Source organism: Gigantopelta aegis, chromosome 10 (assembly GCF_016097555.1).
Source record: "Gigantopelta aegis isolate Gae_Host chromosome 10, Gae_host_genome, whole genome shotgun sequence".
Lineage (NCBI taxonomy): Eukaryota > Metazoa > Mollusca > Gastropoda > Neomphalida > Peltospiridae > Gigantopelta > Gigantopelta aegis.
In genome coordinates this window covers 81897797-81919640 of record NC_054708.1, presented here as the reverse complement: position 1 = coordinate 81919640, position 21844 = coordinate 81897797, and the positions used below count along the sequence as shown (strand labels likewise).

Genomic DNA, 21844 nt, shown 5'->3' with positions numbered 1-21844 from the left:
AAGTTGTTCTATTTATAGAATAGGTATGGAAATGTATTACTTTTGTTTTCTCTCCATTTATTGACATGTTATTTCTGATACACCATGCACCTGTGTTATCAAGCAGGACTTGTAAATCTCTCTCGTTCTCCGCCAGAAGAACCACATCATCTGCATACATTAATATGGAAATGATTTCATTGTCGATATGGACACCGGTACCAAGACCTTTTAACGTAACAGCCAGATCGTTTATGAACCGAGTTAAAAAGAAGTAGTGATAATACACAGCCCTGTCTTACACCACATTTAACAGAGAACCAATCTGTCCTGAATCCATATAACCGTACAGAACTGGACACGTTAGCATGAATTGCACGTATCGCATTCCACATATTAACATTAATACCTAGATCACTTTGTTTGCACCACAATAACGATCTGTTCACCGAATCATAGGCTTTCTTGAAGTCTGTAAAGGCTGTAAAAGTGGACAACCTCTTCCTTTTGCGATTTTCTGTTATTGACGTCAACAATAAAACATGATCAGCAGTACTTCTTCCTTTTCTAAAACCATTTTGTTCGCCTTCTAAACGAGCATTGTCTTTTGCCCAAACAGGCAATCAATTATTAAAAATGTTACAATACCGTTTATATACCAGCGGATCTCTGGGATCCGATGTATTAGATTTAGGAATCGAGTTAATAATGCCCTAAGGCCACACATTTGGTACGAGGCCACTACTGTAACATATATCAAATAAATCAAGCACAAATGCTCTAGCAGTACTATTGCGCAACACTTCAATTGGAATATTGTCTAAGCCAGTCGCTTTACCATTTTTAGCACAGTTTATTGCACAAATGAGCTCTTTTTCACTAATGTAGTAATTCAAGCAAAAATTCTTGGCCATCACCTGGAATAGAACTTTCGTGAACCTCGTTAGAATCATTCCTTACATTAAACATTCATTCGTAGTGGTTTTTCCACCTAGACAGAACTTCAGAATGTGAGTTAGAAACAGACCCGTCTGGAAGAACCAGTTCCATTGGGATAGTCTTACACCGTTCACTGGCTACACCTATTCTTCCAATAGTTCTCAAGATATATGTATTATCTTCATCATCGGCTTTAGAAATACCAGAAAGCGGGAAGTGGGGTTTGTCTATATTGCTGTTTACACCGTTGTACACACCTATCAAATGATTTTCTAGTTTTAACATAAAGCAGGCACAATATTTCACGCGAACCGCCGTTCTGTTCGCATGTCGGTTACGCAAAATTAAATATACGCGAACCGCAAACTGATTACGTCATGACATGTAAACGTTCAGAAACTAAAACTTGCAAACTTCACGATTACAGGACGTTTATTCACGCAGACATACTGCTAGTATTTCGACAAATTTTTTAGGCTGAATTTTAGATACTTGATGCGCAGCAAATAAGTAAACAACGTTATATTTCAACAGTTGAAATTTGCAACCAGTCTAAAGTAAATGTTCAGTATAGAGTCGAGCCAAAAGTTTTAAAGAAATGTGCTCAGACCGCTGGGGAAGGCTAAATTATCTGCTGCTATTTATCTCTAAAGGACTATATGTAGACATACTATTGGATTGCCTATAATTTTATATATGTTAAAAACAGTTTTAACGTAAAGAGGAATCCAAAAGTGTCACAAAAATTGAAAAATACCAACATCGCATAATCAATCTGATTAAAATTAGCTCTACTGGTATATACCAGTAGATCTAACAACACTGCATGGACTCCCATGTCCAGGTGACATTTCATCTATAAATAACAATTTAAATATCGACCAATTACACTTAACCCACTTAATAACGGGTATGACCACCTCTTGAATTGACCACTACAGTGCATCGCAGGTGCATAGAATTGACTAAAGTGTTGATTTCTGCCTGTGGAATATTGTTCTATTCCTGAATGAGCGCTTGACGAAGTTCGTTGACGTTAGCGGGTGGGTTGGGACGACACCTCAATCGTCTGTCCAGACTATCCCAGACATGCTCGATGGGGTTGAGATCAGGACTTTTAGCGGGCCAGTCATCAATGAAATCAATGTTATTTGTCCTAAGAAAATTTACAGAGGTGGCATTATCATGCTGAAAAATCGAGATGTTGGCGTTGTTATGGAACAGAGGAATGACGTGATGAGCGAGAATGTCATCGCGGTAACGTTGAGCATTTAAATTGCCATTAATGACGACTAGTGGTGAACGATAACCATGGGCAATGGCTGCCCAGACTATGACAGAACCCCCACCGCCGAAACGATCTCGTTCAAGAACACAAGAGTCAGCATAGCGTTCATTTCTCCTACGGTAGACGCGCACCCTGCCATCACCACGTTGTAAAGAAAATCTGGATTCATCCGAAAAAAGAATGGTATTCCAGCGTCACCGTATCCAACGAGTATGTACACGTGCCCAATTAAGACGATTTAGACGATGACGTTGCGTTAAAACGCATCCGACGTAAGGACGTCGTGCATGTAAACCGTTCTCCCGCAGACGATTACGAACAGTTTGCCCACTGATTCGGTTATTATGAAGCCCAGGTGTGTTAGCAGCAGTAGCAGTGGCAGTTTGGAATCTATTGCGCAAATGCGTGTTCATGATATAGCGGTCTTAACCACGCGTTGTAACACGCGGACGTCCACGACGTGGCAAGTCGTTGGGCTTCCTGTCGTTCGAAATCTTACGCGAAGATTTCGTATCGCTCGACTAGAACTCCCAACATGCCTTGCAACGTCTTCTGTCGACATGCCAGGATCAAGCATGCCAATCGCGCGTTCGCGTAAATTATTGGGTATTCTTGGCATACTAAAAATGCTACAATGTAAAAAACGTTAATTGTTTTTACAAATTTTGAAGCGTTTTCGTTCACTTGACAACAATGTCAGTAAGACAAGTAAAACAAATTGACCGAATACTACACGGGACATGTCGAACCATGCATGCACGTGCAAACTGAATTTCACGTTGTCGACGATTAACAGTGCAAAAATTATCGATAAAATTCATGAATCCTGATAATACAGCTCAAGGCTAATACTACCTATATAATTTCATTACACAATGAATTGTTTAACACAACAAATACTATATGTACAAATCGGAAGTTTCTTTTTTTATATGAACAGTTCTATGATGAAGTTTATCTGACAATATTACAAAAGTCTACATAAACACTATCGACATCGACGTGTGTGTGTGTGTGTGTGTGTGTCTAGTTGGTCGGCCGACGCCATAAAACCGTAAATAAAATGTGTTGAGTGCGTCGTTAAATAACACATTTCCTTCCTATTCGGTGGTAGGCAAAAATCCCTCGACTCACGTGACCTTCAAAATGTTTCTTTCTCGGTTACATAGGAACAACATTTATAAAATGTTTCTAAAGATCAATACAAACAGAGAAAAGTCGATGTAGTAGTTTTAACCCCATTATATTGATACCAATGAGGCTGGTGGTAAAGACTTGTTTTGTTTTAGGTTTATATCGCTTTAATGTCCTGGCTGTTACAAAACAACACACACGGCTAAAACCACGATATATGTAATGGCAGCAAGTGAACGCTTGCACCTCGATTAGTTCATTACACGCACCAGTAGATCGTTTTATGGGAAAATACCAAGGGAAGGAAGGAAATGTTTTATTTAACGACGCACTCAACACATTTTATTTACGGTTATATGGCGTCAGACATATGGTTAAGGACCACACAGATATTGAGGGAGGAAACCCGCTGTCGCCACTTCATGGGCTACTCTTTTCGATTAGCAGCAAGGGATCTTTTATATGCACCATTCCACAGACAGGGTAGTACATACCACGGCCTTTGATATACCAGTCGTGATGTACTGGCTGGAACGAAAAATAGCCCAATAGGCCCACCGACGGGGGTCGATCCCAAACCGACCGCGCATCAAGCGAGCGCTTTACCACTGGGCTACGTCCCGCCCCAAATACCAAGGGCGTCCGCTGCAATATTTCTAGGGGTGGGTGGCGAAACTGGAAACAACAGGCGCGGGACGTAGCCTAGTGCTGCAGCGCTCGCTTGATGCGCGGTCGGTTTGGCATACACATCGAATCATATGTGTGTAACTAAACAAAAATCTAATTTGTCGTCCATTGTAGCAGTACCCCTTTTCTCGTTCCAGCCAGTGCTCCACGACTGGTATATCAAAGGCCTTTGTATGTTATATCCTGTCTGTGGAATGGCGCATATAAAATATTCCATGCTACTAATGGAAAAAAATGTAGCGGGTTTCCTCTCTATGACTGTGTCAAAATGACTATATCTTTGACATCCAATAGCCGATGATTAATAAATCAATGTGCTCTAGTGGTGTCGTTAAACAAAAACAAACTTCTTTTTTTGTAAAGAATTGGCAGCTGATTAAATGAATACTGTTAATTTTTTTATTTGTATTCCCACCGAAGAGAACAGAACAGAACTTTATTTCTCCCAGGCCGTTAAACAACGGCATATGGGAAATATGAAATAACAATATTTGACAGTGACAAGATGGGTTTTACAGGAGATAATATATATGTATACAGTACAATGCATATATGTAATAAATTCACAATGTAATATGCAATGGTATTAACACAGCTATGTATAGTGTGGAACAATCATCATACTGCACATGCACAAAAATATATGCAAACACTCATACATATATACGTATACACATACACATACATGCACAAAAATATATGCAAACACTCATACATATATACGTATACACATACATATACATATACATATACATATACATATACATATACATATACATACATATACGCATACAAACACACACATACATGTACATATATACAAACACACAACCATATATATACATACATATACATATATATATATATATATACACACACACAAATAGATAATGGATAGTGTATATATTTTCATTTGTACACAGCTGTAGTTTTAGGGTTTATGGAATTTGGCAATAAATTCTTTTATTTATTTGCAGTTTCTTAAGGGCACTTATTTTATTATTAGTCATCAAACGCTTATATTTCAGCATACTGGGTTTAATATAATAGTATGGTTTTAACAATGAGTGACGTGAATTTACGAAAAATGTGCAGGTGAATAAATAGTGAAATTCATCTCCTGTCATTTGTATTACATAAGGTGCATGTTCTGTGTTCCACTGGGGTGTTGTTCCAGCGCCCTGTTTCAATAGGCATATAATAGTTGGAGCTTCTAAATTTTAGTAAAGTAGTCCAGGACTTTTGTGGTAATAGGATAAGATATTTCTCTAAGCTAAGATTTTCTTTAAATATAGCGTACGTTTTACCTCTTGATGACGTAGATGTATCACTATTCAATTGTTGTAGATATTGATCATTTTGTCTTAGCTTTACGTGGTCAAGAAGCAGCTTTATTGATTCGCTGCTTACTACCTGTCAAGGTGAAAACATACATTACATAACAAGTGGGAGAAATGCGTAATTCTCGTGTTTTGTTCACGCCAATAAGTTGCAATAACCAATCAACTCTGCCTGGCGCATGCAGCCGAAACAAACAGGTCGGTTTGTAAATGATGTAATTACCCTAATGACCAGCTAAGTGTTGTAAGAGATTACCTGTAATCACGTGGTGTGGTAACTCCTAGGGTACGGCGTGTTGGTAGTGACGGAAACACGACGTCTCGTTATAAAAACAGGCTCGGGTGGTTCTCGTGGCCATTCTCGTCTCGCAGCGAACTATAAACGTCAACGTGAGCAGATTTTAGTTGTCACCCGTCCGTCCTTTACTTCACAGCAAACATGGTAAGTAGAACATCTATTCACATTTTAAATAACATCATATCTTTGCAGGTTGGATTGGTATTCAAAATGTTATTATGAGAGAGGTGTGTGCTTAAAGCTTGGGTGGCACCCCCCCCCCCCCCCTCCTCATTCTCAACCAGAGCCCCATAAAGCCGTCCTGTGTGTTAGACAGTACATACAAAGATTCCTTCCTGCTAATGAATGGGAAAATGCCGTATTGCCTCTAAAAACTATACCAGAATTCTTTTAAATGTTTAACATCCAATAGTGGATTTTAACTTAACTCTAATGGTGTCGTTAAACAAAACAAACGGCATGAGTTCAACCCGTACCACGTTTCAATGGTTAGGGTTGTTTTAGGTATAGGGCTAGGGTTAGTCTTTAGAGCCTTTGATATAGAGGGGTACGGGTCGAACTCTTTCCCCTCAACGCAACCTAACATGTTCTCATTCATTCGTAAACTGTTTTCCAAGATTTGGTTTTACTGACCAGTCGCGAGTCTCACGGTTCGCCGTCAAGGGGTTGCTTGCGGGCGGGAGAGTGACTAACAACCATCAAACATTCATACACCGTAGGGGGCCTACTCGTATCCAAAGCTACACTAATTCTAAGGAAAGAAAATGTTACAGACGTACGAAGTTTCTAGCAACGGGTGTGATTGCCCAATCTTCAGCGTTCAGATGGGAGATTGGGGAGCGGCGGGTCCGTTAGACCCCTATATCTAATGCCTTTGTCAAAGACATTTTCATTAATACGTGTTAAAATGTTAAAAATATGTATACATAGGCCTACATATGTTTTACTTTAAACTATTTTAATTTTTCTTCTTCAGAGGGAATGTATCAGTATCCACGTTGGCCAGGCCGGAGTGCAGATCGGCAATGCATGCTGGGAGTTGTACTGTCTGGAGCACGGGATCCAGCCTGACGGACAGATGCCGTCCGACAAGACGATTGGGGGAGGGGACGACTCCTTCAACACGTTCTTTAGTGAGACGGGGGCGGGCAAGCACGTGCCCCGGGCTGTCTTCGTCGATCTCGAGCCCACTGTTGTAGGTCAGTAGTTTTGGCTGTGTACTTTGTATTGTTTTGAAAATACAAACGTCATGGCAGCCATTTTCCAAGAATACAGTGATATTTCGGTAGGAGCACCGTTTGAGGGTGTATACTACCAAATCAAATCCCATAGACGAAAATAGTAGCATATGTGGCTGAACCTCCTACCTGCAGTGTATCAATCGACATAAACACCACGGATATAAATACTACCACCCCTCACCTTTAAAGTGAATCGGAAAAACATTGCTCATTTCAGAGATAACGGGTAGCGTCTATGACTACCCTAGTTCCGCAAAACATTTGAGTAGGTGTTTTTTTTACAGGTACCCAATACATGTTTCAAGCACAAGGCTACTTGACACAGTGGTACTAGATGAAATACAATTGCATACATATTTGGCCCAGATAAAACTAATTATTTTTATAACCAACACACTCGGTTATCACCAATCACAGGACTTGTGGTGTTAACTTCTCTATCAAAAGTTGGATGCACCTCGAACTTTGTGCCAGCCGGAAGTTATTTGGTTTAGGACTACCTTGAGCCTGTAGCGAGCTGCCTCTTCGTTGGACCAAGTGACAAAGTAACCAACTGTTGGACAAACAAATAACCGCTGTTTAAAATAAGCTGTTTAAAGGGACAGCGCTGAGTTTGCTGCAATTTTTAAGATGTTATCGACTAACAGCCTTTTTTGACTACTATAATTACATATCAAATATATGTTTCTGCATAAAATATTAGTGGCTGTACATTACACGTGTTTCTGAGCGTTCTAATATTTGTACTTGGTTAAATTTCATCTTATTTCCTTATTATCTTATAGGTACAAAATTATTTGAATAAATGAATGAATGAATGAATGAATGTTTAACGACACCCCAGCACGAAAAATACATCGGCTATTGGGTGTTAAACTATGGTAATGCAAACAAATAAGGTGATGTTCAACATCAATATAAAAATTCAAGATTTAAATAAAAACAGTGTAAAGAACTGAAGACAAAACCAGTTTGGGCTTCTTACAAATATTAAGACAACCAGAAACACATTGAATATACAGCCATTGATATTCTAAGAAAATATATTTAATATGTAAGTTTATTGTAGAAATATTTTATTAGTCGGAAACATCTTACAATGCAGTAAATTCGGGAATGTCCCTTTAAAATATTTACCCTATAAAAATACTCAATCATTGTCCTAACTAATGTAAAGAATTATATATTTTAAAAAACACCAAACAACAACATAAAACACGTTTCGTAACTTTACATTGTATTTGGTTTTCAAATGCCTTGTTCGTGCCCGGCGGGGCAGAGGCAAGGAAAACGTTCCTCGTTCAGTTAAATGTTTATCGGTCTACCCGGAGGAGATACTATCACTGCGTCCTTATTATTTGTGTAAAGCTACCACACATGTAACATGACTGTCCGTAAATGCGCCATCTTGAATTAAAACCAAATGTCAACCTATTCATTGAGTATTTTTATTTGTCTCTCCAGACGAGGTTCGTACCGGAACTTACCGCCAACTGTTCCACCCGGAGCAGCTGATCACCGGCAAGGAGGACGCCGCCAACAACTACGCCCGCGGCCACTACACCGTGGGCAAGGAGATCGTTGACGTCGTCCTCGACAGGATCCGGAAGTTGGCCGATCAGTGCACCGGTCTCCAGGGATTCCTCATCTTCCACAGTTTCGGCGGAGGAACCGGTTCGGGTTTCACCTCTCTGCTCATGGAGCGACTCTCCGTCGACTATGGGAAGAAATCCAAGCTGGAGTTCGCTGTATACCCAGCACCCCAGGTTAGAACTTTTTAAATAATCTTGGGGGGCGGGGGCATAGTCCAGTGGTAAAATGCATGCCGTATACGCTTTTGGTCTCGGATCGATACCCGTCGGTGGGCCCATTGGGCTATTTCTCGTTCCAGCCAGTGCACCACGATTGTTATAGGCCCATGACTGATGTATCAAAGACGGTGAGGTGTGCTGCAGGGGCGGCGCAGACGGTATGGCCGGTACGGCCATAGCCGTATCACTTTTCAATGGTGTGTGTGTGTGTGTGTGTGTGTGTGTGTGTGTGTGTGTGTGTGTGTGTGTGAAAATGTCCTAAGTAATTTAAAAGGCGTGTCTGACAAACACAAGCTGTACCACTATTTTTTACATTGTGCCGCCCCTGTGCTGCCCTGTATTGAAAATGCAGACAAGATCTCCGGCTGCTAACAATTATATAATGGGGGTTTTCTATGAATCCATCAGCCGATGACTTAATGCTCTAGTGGTACTAGATAAACAATATTTTTAAGCACCTGCTGGTCTTGTACAACATGATTTGTAATGAGCAGTCGTCTGTCTCATGGAACAAAATATCATGTAGCCTCATATTTTTTTTTAAACGAATTAGACTTGTAAAAAGGTTTATCACACATTGCTTATATATCAACTTTTCAGATCTCAACGGCTGTAGTGGAACCGTACAACTCCATCCTGACCACCCACACCACCCTGGAGCACTCCGACTGCGCCTTCATGGTCGACAACGAGGCCATCTACGACATCTGCCGTCGTAACCTTGACATTGAGCGTCCGACGTACACCAACCTGAACAGACTTATGGCGCAGATCGTCAGTTCCATCACCGCCTCTCTCCGCTTCGACGGCGCCCTCAACGTCGACTTGACCGAGTTCCAGACCAACTTGGTGCCCTACCCACGAATCCACTTCCCCCTGGCCACCTACGCCCCGGTGATCTCCGCCGAGAAGGCCTACCACGAACAACTGTCTGTTGCAGAGATCACCAATGCAACCTTCGAGCCAGCCAACCAGATGGTCAAGTGCGATCCTCGTCACGGAAAGTACATGGCCTGCTGCATGCTGTACCGTGGTGACGTCGTGCCCAAGGACGTCAACGCCGCCATTGCCACCATCAAGACCAAGAGGACCATCCAGTTCGTCGACTGGTGTCCCACCGGTTTCAAGGTCGGTATCAACTACCAGCCGCCCACCGTCGTGCCGGGAGGTGACTTGGCCAAGGTCCAGCGCGCCGTCTGCATGTTGAGCAACACGACCGCCATCGCCGAGGCGTGGGCTCGTCTCGACCACAAGTTCGATCTGATGTACGCCAAGCGCGCCTTCGTCCACTGGTACGTCGGTGAGGGTATGGAGGAGGGAGAGTTCTCGGAGGCTCGCGAGGATCTGGCTGCCCTGGAGAAAGACTACGAGGAGGTTGGCGTCGACTCTGTGGAGGGTGAGGGTGAAGAGGAGGGTGGTGACGAATACTAAACTAATCCCAGGACTCTCCCCCCCCACCCACCCCCCAGAACCGTCCTAATTTATACCCCAACGAGAAGCTGTAACTAGTGTTTGCAATAAAATTAACATAACAAATACGTGTGTTTTGTTTTTAATGTGAAGAGCAGCTGTTTAAACTGGGGTTGGGGGTCGGGTTCAGACTTGGTGTACAGTGCTTGCTTGAGGTGCTTGGGTTGATACGTGAATCGGATCACGTCTGGTTGGGCTTTTCACGTCTCAACCAGTGCTTCACGATTGGTTTATTAAAGGCTATAATGTATCCATATTCACAAGTCTACTCCACTAATAAGTGTATGTAAGATAACTTCACCGCACGTATCGCATTCCACATATTACCATTAATCCCTAGATCACTTAGTTTGCACCACAATGACGATCTGTTCACCGAATCATAGGCTTTCTTGAAGTCTGTAAAGGCTGTAAAAGTGGACAACCTCTTCCTTTTGCGATTTTTTGTTATTGACGTTAACAATAAAACATGATCAACAGTACTTCTTTTTCTAAAACCATTTTGTTCGTCTTCTAAAAGAGCATTGTCTTCTGCCCAAACGGGAAATCAGTTATTAAAAATGTTACAATACCGTTTATATACCAGCGGATCTCTGGGATCCGATGTATTAGATTTAGGAATCGGGTTAATAATATCCTGAAGCCACACATTTGGTACGAGACCACTACTGTAACATGTATTAAATAAATCAAGCAGAAATGCTCAAGCAGTACTATTGCGCAACACTTCAATTGGAATATTATTAAAGCCAGTCGCGTTACCATTTTTAGCACAGTTTATTGCACATATGAGCTCTTTTTCATTAATGTAGTAATTCAAGCAAAAATTCTTGGCCATCACCTGGAATAGAACTTTCGTGAACCTCGTTAGAATCATTCCTTACATTAAACATTCATTCGTAGTGGTTTTTCCACCTAGACAGAACTTCAGAATGTGAGTTAGAAACAGACCCGTCTGGAAGAACCACTTCTATTGGGATAGTCTTACACCGTTCATTAGCTACACCTATTTTTCCAGTAGTTCTCGTCAGCGGCTTTAGAAATAAAAGAAAGCGTTTTTTGTCTATATTGCCGTTTACACCGTTGTACACACCTAATAAATGATTTTCTGGTCTTAACATAAAGTGATTTCAAATGTTGCTTTTGACTACCATTATGCCCTAACCAGTTCTTTTCTGACAAACATGTCGTTCCACAATTCGGACAACTGGTCTGTCCACCACTGTTGTTTACATCGCCTTCTTTTATTATTTTTGGCAGATGATATATGAACAGTGCTATGATGAAGTTTATCTGACATTTTACTGTGAACAATATTACAAAAATCTACATAAACACTATCAACATCGACTTGGTTGTGTGTGTGTTTGTGTGTGTGTGTGAGAGAGTGAGTGAGTGAGTGAGTGAGTGAGTGAGTGAGTGAGTGAGTGTGTGTGTGTGTGTGTGTGTGAGAGAGAGAGACAGAGAGAGAGAGAGAGAGAGAGAGTGAGTGAGTGAGTGAGTGAGTGAGTGAGTGAGTGAGTGAGTGTGTGTGTGTGTGTGTGTGTGTGTGTGTGTGTGTGTGTGTGTGTGTGTTTTAATGGTTAAATGATCAATGTAATGGTATTTAACATCAAACATAGGGTTATCGGTGTATTAGAGCAATCTTTGCCTACGGAGTCTAGTCGGTCGACCGACGCCATATAACCGTAAATAAAATGTGTTGAGTGCGTCGTGAAATAAAACATTCCTTTCCTTCCTGTTCGGTGATAGGTAAATATCCCATTTTTCTCTTCGGACCAACAAACAATTTGTGCTGAACACATTAACAAATCATCGGCCCCACCCCCTGCACACGCGCCCTGTGTCTGCGTATTTTGGGGATTCAAAAGATGTTATAAAGAACTTAACTCAGGTGTCGTTCAAAATGTTTCTGTCTCTGTTACATAGGAACAACATTTATAAAATTGGCCACAAATTTTAATTATGTACAAAATGTTTCTAAAGATCAATACAAACAGAGAAAAGTCGATGTAGTGGTTTTATCCCCATTATATTGATACCAATGATATTAAAAAAAACACAGGGGAACCTGAAATATTAATGTTATATGTTTTGACCACAGACATCTTAGTAAAGAACGTTCATGTCTGTTTATCAACACACCAAAACACATTCCATAGTTTGGACATGCATCACGCAGTTGTCCCGTACACATGCGTGGGGTGTCATTCTCGATTTTTGACCATTTCTAAGAAGGTCCATTAATCACTGCGGAACATTATTTCTGTCAATCTTTTTCGTTCTGTTGATCATACAGTTGTTATTGTTTTGTTTTTAGTCATTTTTATTGTTTGAATTTGCGATTTACTGATAAAAAAAACCCGTCAAATTTCAAATTTCATTTCTGACCCCAATCGTCCTTCAAGATATTTGGTGGTCATAAAACCTACTGTAATACTGAACTACTGGTTGTAATGTTTACCCAGTTAATTCACTATTATCATATAACCATTCCCCATAGCTAATATACCTTACAATTTTGGCAATTGTAAATTCTTATTAGAGTTTTTGAAGAGTATATAATGGCAGTAAGTGAACGTTTGCACCTCGATGAGTTCATTACACGCGCCAGTGGCGGCTTACTGATCGTCTTATGGAAAAACACCAAGGGCGTCCGCTGCAATATTTCCAGGTCGGGTCGGGTAAATTATTTACATGCTTATATGCCACTAGAGCTTCAAGCATGTCTGCCCCGCGGCCGAGTCCTGAATAGCCAGGGGTTTGCAATATTTCCAGGGGTGGGTGTCGAAACTGGAAATAATTGGTGCGGGACGTAGCCCAGTGGTAAAGCGCTCGCTTGATGCGCGGTCGATTTTGGGATCGATCCCCGTCGGTGGACCCATTGGGTTTTTTCTCGTTCCAGCCAGTGCTCCACGACTGGTATATCAAAGGCCGTGGTATATACTATCATGTCTGTGGGATGGTGCATATAAAAGATCCCTTGCTACTAATAAAACAAAATGTAGCGGGTTTCCTTTCTATGTCTGTGTCAAAATTGCCATATGTTTGGCATCCAATAGCTGATGATTAATAAATCAATGTGCTCTAGTGGTGTCGTTAATCAAAATAAAAATAAAAATTGTTGAAGAATTTGCGGCTGATTAAATGAATACTGTGGGGTTCTGGGTAAAAAAAAAATTAACAACACCACTAGAGCATATTGATTTAATGATCATCGACTAATGAATGTCAAACCCTCTACATTTTTCAATTAGTAGCAAGGGGTCTTTTATATGCACCATTCCACAGACAGGATATAACTTACAACGGCCTTTAATATACCAGTCGTGGTGCACTGGCTGGAACGAGAAAAGGGGTACTGCTACGACGAATTTGATTTTTGTTTAGTTACACACATATGATTAGATGTGTATGCTATTGGGGTGTGTGTGGGGGGGGGGGGGGGGGGGTTCTGGGGAGTATTTTGGTTGTTGGTTTGTTTCGTTTTGGGGTTTGTTGTCGGTTTGTTTTGTTTTTGTTTGTTCGTTTGTTTTTGTTTATGTGTTGTTGTTGTTGTTGAGGGGTGGGGTGGGGCAGGCGCGTCTGCATGAATTGTAGCAGGGTTGTCTAAACTGTGGCGAGTGAAGTTTATAGGTGGCGTCGAGACATGCCTCCTTGGAAATGTATTTTTAAAAAGTAGAAAATTTGCTTCAGTATGGGGGTCGAACACCTACACTCACTCCCTGCACACGCGCCGGGGGTGGGGGTTGGGTATTGGGTAGTGGAAATTTCTTTGCACTTTGGGTTTGATTCACTGGGGGTGAGCTACCGGGATCCTTGGTGGTGGTGGTGGTGGTGGTGGGAGGGGGGGGGGGGTGTTGATAGTCTAATTCATGTTACATACGCGTTTGTATTAAAGTATGTCTTGAATCTCTGAAATGTTTTGGCTTTTTTAAACTGACAAAAACAGAACAGAACAGAACAAAACTTTATTACGCTCAGGCCGTTACACAACGGCATATGAGGAGCATGATATATAAACTGTAGTGACAAGATAGGGTTTACAGGAGACAGTAGAACAATGGTATTAATACAAATGCAATACAGTAATAGAGACAGTAGTATAATACAAATACAATAGAATAATAAAGGCAATAATAAAATACAATTAGAATAAAGTCACAGTCACCGAGGAAGTCGACGCGCCGGACACAGTCATCTGCGATCCACCGTCTACACGACCCGTTCCACCGCCCTTCTACCATGGGATACAGGGTCTATCGCCGGTTAAACGGACGACACCCGAGACCCAGGCCCGGAAGACGGCTGTAACCAAGAGAAAGGCGACCACTCCTCCGAGTGCCATACCAGCCAGGCCAAGTCGCCCCACCAAACCGCCGAAGCCAGATAAACAACTAGAGGAACCATGGACGCTTCAGGCCAGCAAACTTCATCCGCGGTATCATCAGCTGACGAAGACCAACCTAGAAGACGTGCGCCAACTCATTAGTGAGCCAAAACACAAGGCGTACCATCCGCTACCTACCGAGCCTGATGAAGGTGACTTCGCCGTCCACCGAATCCGGGATGAAAGGGGGATCAACGCAGTTTGCGTCACCATTCGCCGGAGGGGGATATACCATCAAGCGCTGCTGCTTAAAGAAATGGACAACCCGTCGCTACATCGTGCCCTCAAAATCATCGCGGGGAGCGAATATAGCCACATCACTAAGCTACTAGCAGACTCCCCCTACCGGCAGGATCTCCCACATCTCGACGTCAGTGACTTCATCGGCTCGCCGTAGACGCCAACCTTTGCTAGGACAGGTAACAACCTCCTTTTTGGGCTAGTTGGACTTTAAACATTTTCGATCGAGTTCAAAATTTTATGTTTATTTTTTTTATAAATAGTCTGACGCACTTTACTTTGGCGCCCGATCAATTGCTCAAAATCACCTTAAAACCTTTTGGCTGAGCAGTCTCAACTACTTTGGGTTAAATTTTAGAGTCCGGACATGTTTTTGGATGCAGTTACTCTTTATAGACTTAGGTATTTGCCAGGCCTCACCGAGGAATCGAAACTTAGCCAATCAGAGCACGGCCCCCACTCGGTGATACTTCAAGTTTGCGAAGTGTCTGCTATTCGGTCCGCGCTTGCGTTTGACCGCACTAAATGGCTTTTTTCCAAAACCTGCCCACTTCAAACTCAATCCCCCCTCCTGCTCCGGAGTTAGTCACTGGCGAAGTCAGAGGCTAAATCCGTAGTGGGCGTGCCTGAACCTCTGTGGATAGGGGCACGTTAATACAGTTCCCAGTTCCCAGTCTCGTCTCGCAGCGAACTATAAACGTGAACGTGAGCAGATTTCAGTTGTCAACCGTCCGTCCTTTACTTCACAGCAAACATGGTAAGTAGAACTTCTATTCACATTTTAAATAACATCGTAATATCTTAGCAGGTTGAATTCGTATTCAAAGTGTTATTACTAGAGAGGTGTGTGCTTAAAGCCCTCGCTTGGGAGCCCCCCCCCCCCCCCCCCCCCCCCCATTCTCAACCAGAGCCCCAGAGAGCCGTCCTGTCTGTGGGGAAGTACATAAAAAGATTCCTTCCTGCTAATGAATAGGAGAATGTAGAATTGTCTATAAAAACTATACCAGAATTCTTTTAAATGTTTAACATCCAATAGGGGCGGGACGTAGCCCAGTGGTAAAGCGCTCCCTTGATGCGCTGTCGGTTTGGGATCGATCCCCGTCGGTGGGCCCATTTGGCTATTTCTCGTTCCAGCCAGTGCACCACGACTGGTATATCTAAGGCGGTGGTATGTGATATCCTGTGTGGGAAAGTGCATATAAAAGATCCCTTGCTGCATTAGAAAAACAAATGTAGCGGGTTTCCTCAAATGACTGTTAAAATTACCAAGTGTTTGACATCCAATAGCCGATGATTAATGAATCAATGTGCTCTAGTGGTGTCGTTAAACAAACCAAACTTTAACATCCAAAAGTGGATAATTAATGTAATACTCTAATGGAGTCGATAAACTCTCGACCTTTCATAATTTATTAAGCCTTTTTTACGACTGAACTGCCTACTACATGATGGAAATTACAGTTGTTGTAATTCATTGGTGGATCGTTTGTATCACTTGTTTTGGGTTGAGGTGTTTGTTTAGATATATCATCCACAATAATTAACGCTAACTTGTCCTGAAAGCACGCCTTTGAGAATCCTTTTTTTTTCTTCTTTTTTTTCTAAACAAACCCGTGGAGCATTCTAACGATCACGTTCCTTTCGGGAGTTCGGCTCGTTTGCCTTTAACAAACTCAAACTGCCCTTTTTAGAATTCTGCCTGTGTGCTTGCTCATGGCGTTCAGAAGGCATATATGGGTGGGGCCGTAGACAATCTAATTAAAATTAGCTCCACTATTATATGTGGATCTACCTCCAGCCAGTTGGAGCTCATGTCCACCAATCAAAACCTTACTTGCAGAATCCTGCCAGTGATTTAAAAATAATTTGAAAACATTCCGAATTATCCTGAGGGTATACGAAATATTTCGTGTGAATTACGAATGCCTTAAAACATGTTTTATTTTATAAAATAAATAATTTGTAATGTAAAACTGAAGACTGATTTAGTTGGGGGGTTTTTTATAAATAAATAAATAATTTTTAATGTAAAATTGAAGACTGATAACCCACCCCGTACGTATTGGTATGGTTCGCTGTACTGCGGCCACTAAAATAGACTCGCCTGATATTTTTAGAATTTGTATGCTCCCAAATAACGTTATAAAAGGCGAAGTGTGATTGGTCAATATTTAAATTATTATTTACAGACGAAATATTACCTAGACATTGGGGACTACGCAGTGTTGTTAGTTTTAAATCACTGGCAGGATTCTGCAAGTAAGGTTTTGATTGGTGGACATGCGCTCCAACTGGCTGGTGTCCCCCTATTACCTTGATTGGTTTTGTACGGCCACCCCACTGAATATAGGCTAGGTACGGCCCTTTAAGTAACACTTTGTGTTGAAAACAAAGATTTAGTTGTTAGATCTAAGACCATAAATGCGCCATTTTGAATTAAAACTAAATGTCGACCTATTCATTGAGTATTTTGATTTCTCTTCAGACGAGGTTCGTACCGGAACTTACCGCCAACTGTTCCACCCGGAGCAGCTGATCACCGGCAAGGAGGACGCCGCCAACAACTACGCCCGCGGCCACTATACCGTGGGCAAGGAGATCGTCGACGTCGTCCTCGACAGGATCCGGAAGCTGGCCGATCAGTGCACCGGTCTCCAAGGATTCCTCATCTTCCACAGTTTCGGCGGAGGAACCGGATCGGGTTTCTCCTCTCTGCTGATGGAGCGACTCTCCGTCGACTATGGGAAGAAATCCAAGCTGGAGTTCGCTGTATGCCCAGCACCCCAGGTTAGAACGTTTTAAATAATCTTGGGGTGGGGTGGGCATAGTTCAGTGGTAAAACGTATGCTTTATACGTTTTTGGTCTTGGATGGATCCCCGTCGGTGGGCCCATTGGGCTAGTTCTCGTTCCAGCCAGTGCCCCACGACTGGTATATCAAAGGACGTAGTCCTATCCTGTCTGTGGGATGGTGCATATAAAATATCCCTTGTTACTGATTTAAATAATGTAGTGCGTTTCCTCTCTAAGACTGTCAGAATTACCAAATGTTTGACATCCAATAGCAGAATAATTCATAAATGTGCTTCAGTGGTATCGTTAAACAAAACATACTTTAACTTTAATAATTATAATCTGTGTTTTAAAATAGCCCATTCCATAACAACGGAATTCCCATGACTGATATATCAAAGACAGTCACATGTGCTGCCCTGTATGGAAAATGCAGACAAATCCCAGGCTGCTAATAATGATAAATTGTTTTTTTTCTTCTGAATCCAACAGCCGATGACTTAATGCTCTAGTGGAGCAGATAAACAATATTTTTAAGCATCTGATTATCTTGTACAGCATGACTTGTAATGAGCAGTCATTTCTCTTTTGGAACAAAATAGCGTGTAGCCTCATATTACCTGTATGTAGATATTTAAAACACGAATTAAGACTTGTAAAAATGTTTATCACATATTGCTTACATATTAACTTTCCAGATCTCGACGGCTGTAGTGGAACCGTACAACTCCATCCTGACCACCCACACCACCCTGGAGCACTCCGACTGCACCTTCATGGTCGACAATGAGGCCATCTACGACATCTGCCGTCGTAACCTTGACATTGAGCGTCCGACGTACACCAACCTGAACAGACTTATGGCGCAGATCGTCAGTTCCATCACCGCCTCTCTCCGCTTCGACGGCGCCCTCATCGTCGACTTAACCGAGTTCCAGACCAATTTGGTGCCCTACCCACGAATCCACTTCCCCCTGGCCACCTACGCCCCGGTGATCTCCGCCGAGAAGGCCTACCACGAACAGCTGTCTGTTGCCGAGATCACCAACGCAACCTTCGAGCCTGCCAACCAGATGGTCAAGTGCGATCCTCGTCACGGAAAGTACATGGCCTGCTGCATGCTGTACCGTGGTGACGTCGTGCCCAAGGACGTCAACGCCGCCATCGCCACCATCAAGACCAAGAGGACCATCCAGTTCGTCGACTGGTGTCCCACCGGGTTCAAGGTCGGAATCAACTACCAGCCACCCACCGTCGTCCCTGGAGGTGACTTGGCCAAGGTCCAGCGCGCCGTCTGCATATTGAGCAACACGACTGCCATCGCCAAGGCGTGGGCGCGTCTCGACCACAAGTTCGATCTGATGTACGCCAAGCGCGCCTTCGTCCACTGGTACGTCGGTGAGGGTATGGAGGAGGGAGAGTTCTCGGAGGCTCGCGAGGATCTGGCTGCCCTGGAAAAGGACTACGAGGAGGTTGGCGTCGACTCTGTGGAGGGTGAGGGTGAAGAGGAGGGTGGTGACGAATACTAAACTAATCCCAGGACTCACCCCCCCCCCCCCCCCAACCGTCCTAATTTATACACTAACGAGAAGCTGTAACTAGTGTTTGCAATAAAATTAACATAACAAATACGTGTTTTGTTTTTAATGTGAAGAGCAGCAGTCTAAACTGGGGTTGGGGGGGGGGGGGGGGTCGGGTTCAGAGTTGGTGCTTGAGGTGCTTGGGTCGATACGTGAATCGGATCCTGTCTGGTTGGGCTTTTCACGTCTCAACTAGTGCTTCACGATTGGTATATTAAAGGCTATGACATATCCATATTCACAAGTCTACTCCACTAATAAGTGTATGTAAGATAACTTCACCGCACTTAAATAAGTAAGTTGTTCTATTTATAGAATAGGTATGGAAATGTAGTACTTTTGATTTCTCTCCATTTATTGACATGTTATTTCTGATACACCATGCACCTGTGTTATCAAGCAGGACTTGTAAATATCTCTCGTTCTCCTCCAGAAGAACCACATTATTTGCATGCATTAATATGGAAATTATTTCATTGTAACATTTTAAATAATTGATTGTCTGTTTGGGCAGAAGACAATGCTCTTTTAGAAGACGAACAAAATGGTGAAGCTAAACATATATATAGGAATCAACTTGTCTTGAATTTCATTATTATGTACAACGAACATGTTTAGGATAGTTGGGATGGGGGGAAAAACCCCACTGGTTCCGAGGTGGTTCATGAACTATGACCCAAGCATCTCAGGTGTGCACTACCGACTCATATTATTAAAACATTTTTTTTAAATAACTCGTGAAACGTAGGCCTACAAATACTTCAATTGATAGTGTTGGTTGGGAGATAGACATTCACGTGGCATTTTTAATTCAACAATTACGCAACCAGTCTCCCTCCCTCAACATTTTGTAACACGTCATTTGACCTACCGCTACGAACTGCTCTTACAGCGTTACGTCATTGATCTAGAACCGCCCTAATGTTGTTGATAAAAAAATATATACAATCTCTGACAAAATCTCAATCTAATTAAAATTAGCTCCACTATTACATGTGGATCTAACACCAGCCAGTTGGAGCTCATGTCCACCAATCAAAACCTTACTTGCAGAATCATGCCAGTGATTTAAAAATAATTTGAAAACATTCCGAATTATCCTGAGGGTATTATTATGTTTCGTGTGAATTACGAATGCCTTAAAACATGTTTTATTTTATAAAATAAATAATTTGTAATGTAAAACTGAAGACTGATTTAGTTGGGGGGTTTTATAAATAAATAAATAGTTTTTAATGTAAAATTGAAGACTGATAACCTATCCCGTACGTATTGGTATGGTTCGCTGTACTGCGGCCACTAAAATAGACTCGCCCGATATTTTTAGAATTTGTATGCTCCCAAATTACGTTGTAAAAGGCGAAGTGTGATTGGTCAATATTTAAATTATTATTTACTGACGAAATGTTACCTGGACATTGGAGACTACGCAGTGATGTTAGCAATCCGATTATAATTAGTTATACTGGTCTAAATAAGGCATTCGAAATTCACATGAAACATATCGTATACCCTCAGGATAATTCGGAATATTTTCAAATTATTTTCAAATCACTGGCATGAATCTGCAAGGTTTTGATTGGTGGACATGAGCTCCAACTGGCTGCTGTTAGATCCACATGTAATAGTGGAGCTAATTCAATCTAATTAAAATTAGCTCCACTATTACATGTGGATCTAAAGACAGCCAGTTGGAGCTCATGTCCACCAATCAAAACCTTACTTGCAGAATCCTGCCAGTGATTTAAAAATAATTTGAAATCATTCCGAATTATCCTGAGGGTATACGACATGTTTCGTGTGAATTACGAATGCCTTAAAACATGTTTTATTTTATAAAATAAATAATTTGTAATGTAAAACTGAAGACTGATTTAGTTTTTTGTTTTTTTATAAATAAATAAATAATTTTTAATGTAAAATTGAAGACTGATAACCCACCCCGTACGTATTGGTATGGTTCGCTGTACTGCGGCCACTAAAATAGACTCGCCCGATATTTTTAGAATTTGTATGCTCCCAAATAACGTTATAAAAGGCGAAGTGTGATTGGTCAATATTTAAATTATTATTTACAGACGAAATGTTACCTGGACATTGGGGACTACGCAGTGTTGTTAGTTTTAAATCACTGGCATGATTCTGCAAGTAAGGTTTTGATTGGTGGACATGAGCTCCAAATGGCTGTCTTTAGATCCACATGTAATAGTGGAGCTAATTTTAATTAGATTGGAGCTAATTTTAATTAGATTGACAAAATCTGTCATTACAAAAGATTTTATTCAAAACGTGGGATGCCATAATAAAGATAATGAAAAACCTCATAATTTTATACACCATCATCAATGCGTAATAAGTTGTCAGCGTGTACGTGCAGAATTCCAAGAGTAAAAATAATCTGACCCCGATAACTCTGATTGGTCAATATGCCACATAGCCCGAGTACTCTGACTGTAAGAGAGCTAGACGGACATTTGGACATAAATACGCTCTCATTACAGTCAGAGACCAACCTATGTATATTTTTGGCAATTCCTGACTACCAAACGGTAGGCAAAGATTCCCGCTCTAATACCACAACAATCCTATGTTTGACGTCAAATACCTTTACATCGATCATTTTCGAGTTAACTGATACAAAAAAAATCCACATATT

At 41.7% G+C, this 21844-nt stretch overlaps 1 protein-coding gene across 2 annotated transcripts; it reads left to right on the top strand.

Moving 5' to 3' along the window:
• The first annotated feature begins 5586 nt into the window (after window positions 1-5586).
• On the top strand, window positions 5587-19237 carry LOC121382786 (tubulin alpha-2/alpha-4 chain-like). Of its 2 annotated transcripts, none has more exons than XM_041512389.1 (4): window positions 5587-5809; window positions 6642-6864; window positions 8371-8672; window positions 9318-10218. In XM_041512389.1, the coding sequence occupies exons 1-4, from the start codon at window positions 5807-5809 to the stop codon at window positions 10146-10148; spliced, it is 1359 nt and encodes a 452-aa protein (XP_041368323.1). In that variant the 5' UTR covers window positions 5587-5806; the 3' UTR covers window positions 10149-10218. The 2 variants fall into 2 exon arrangements, with proteins under 2 accessions (XP_041368323.1, XP_041368322.1); XM_041512388.1 differs by lacking the exon at window positions 9318-10218 and adding an exon at window positions 18307-19237 and having other exon boundaries at window positions 5633-5809.
• Window positions 19238-21844: the final 2607 nt, after the last annotated feature.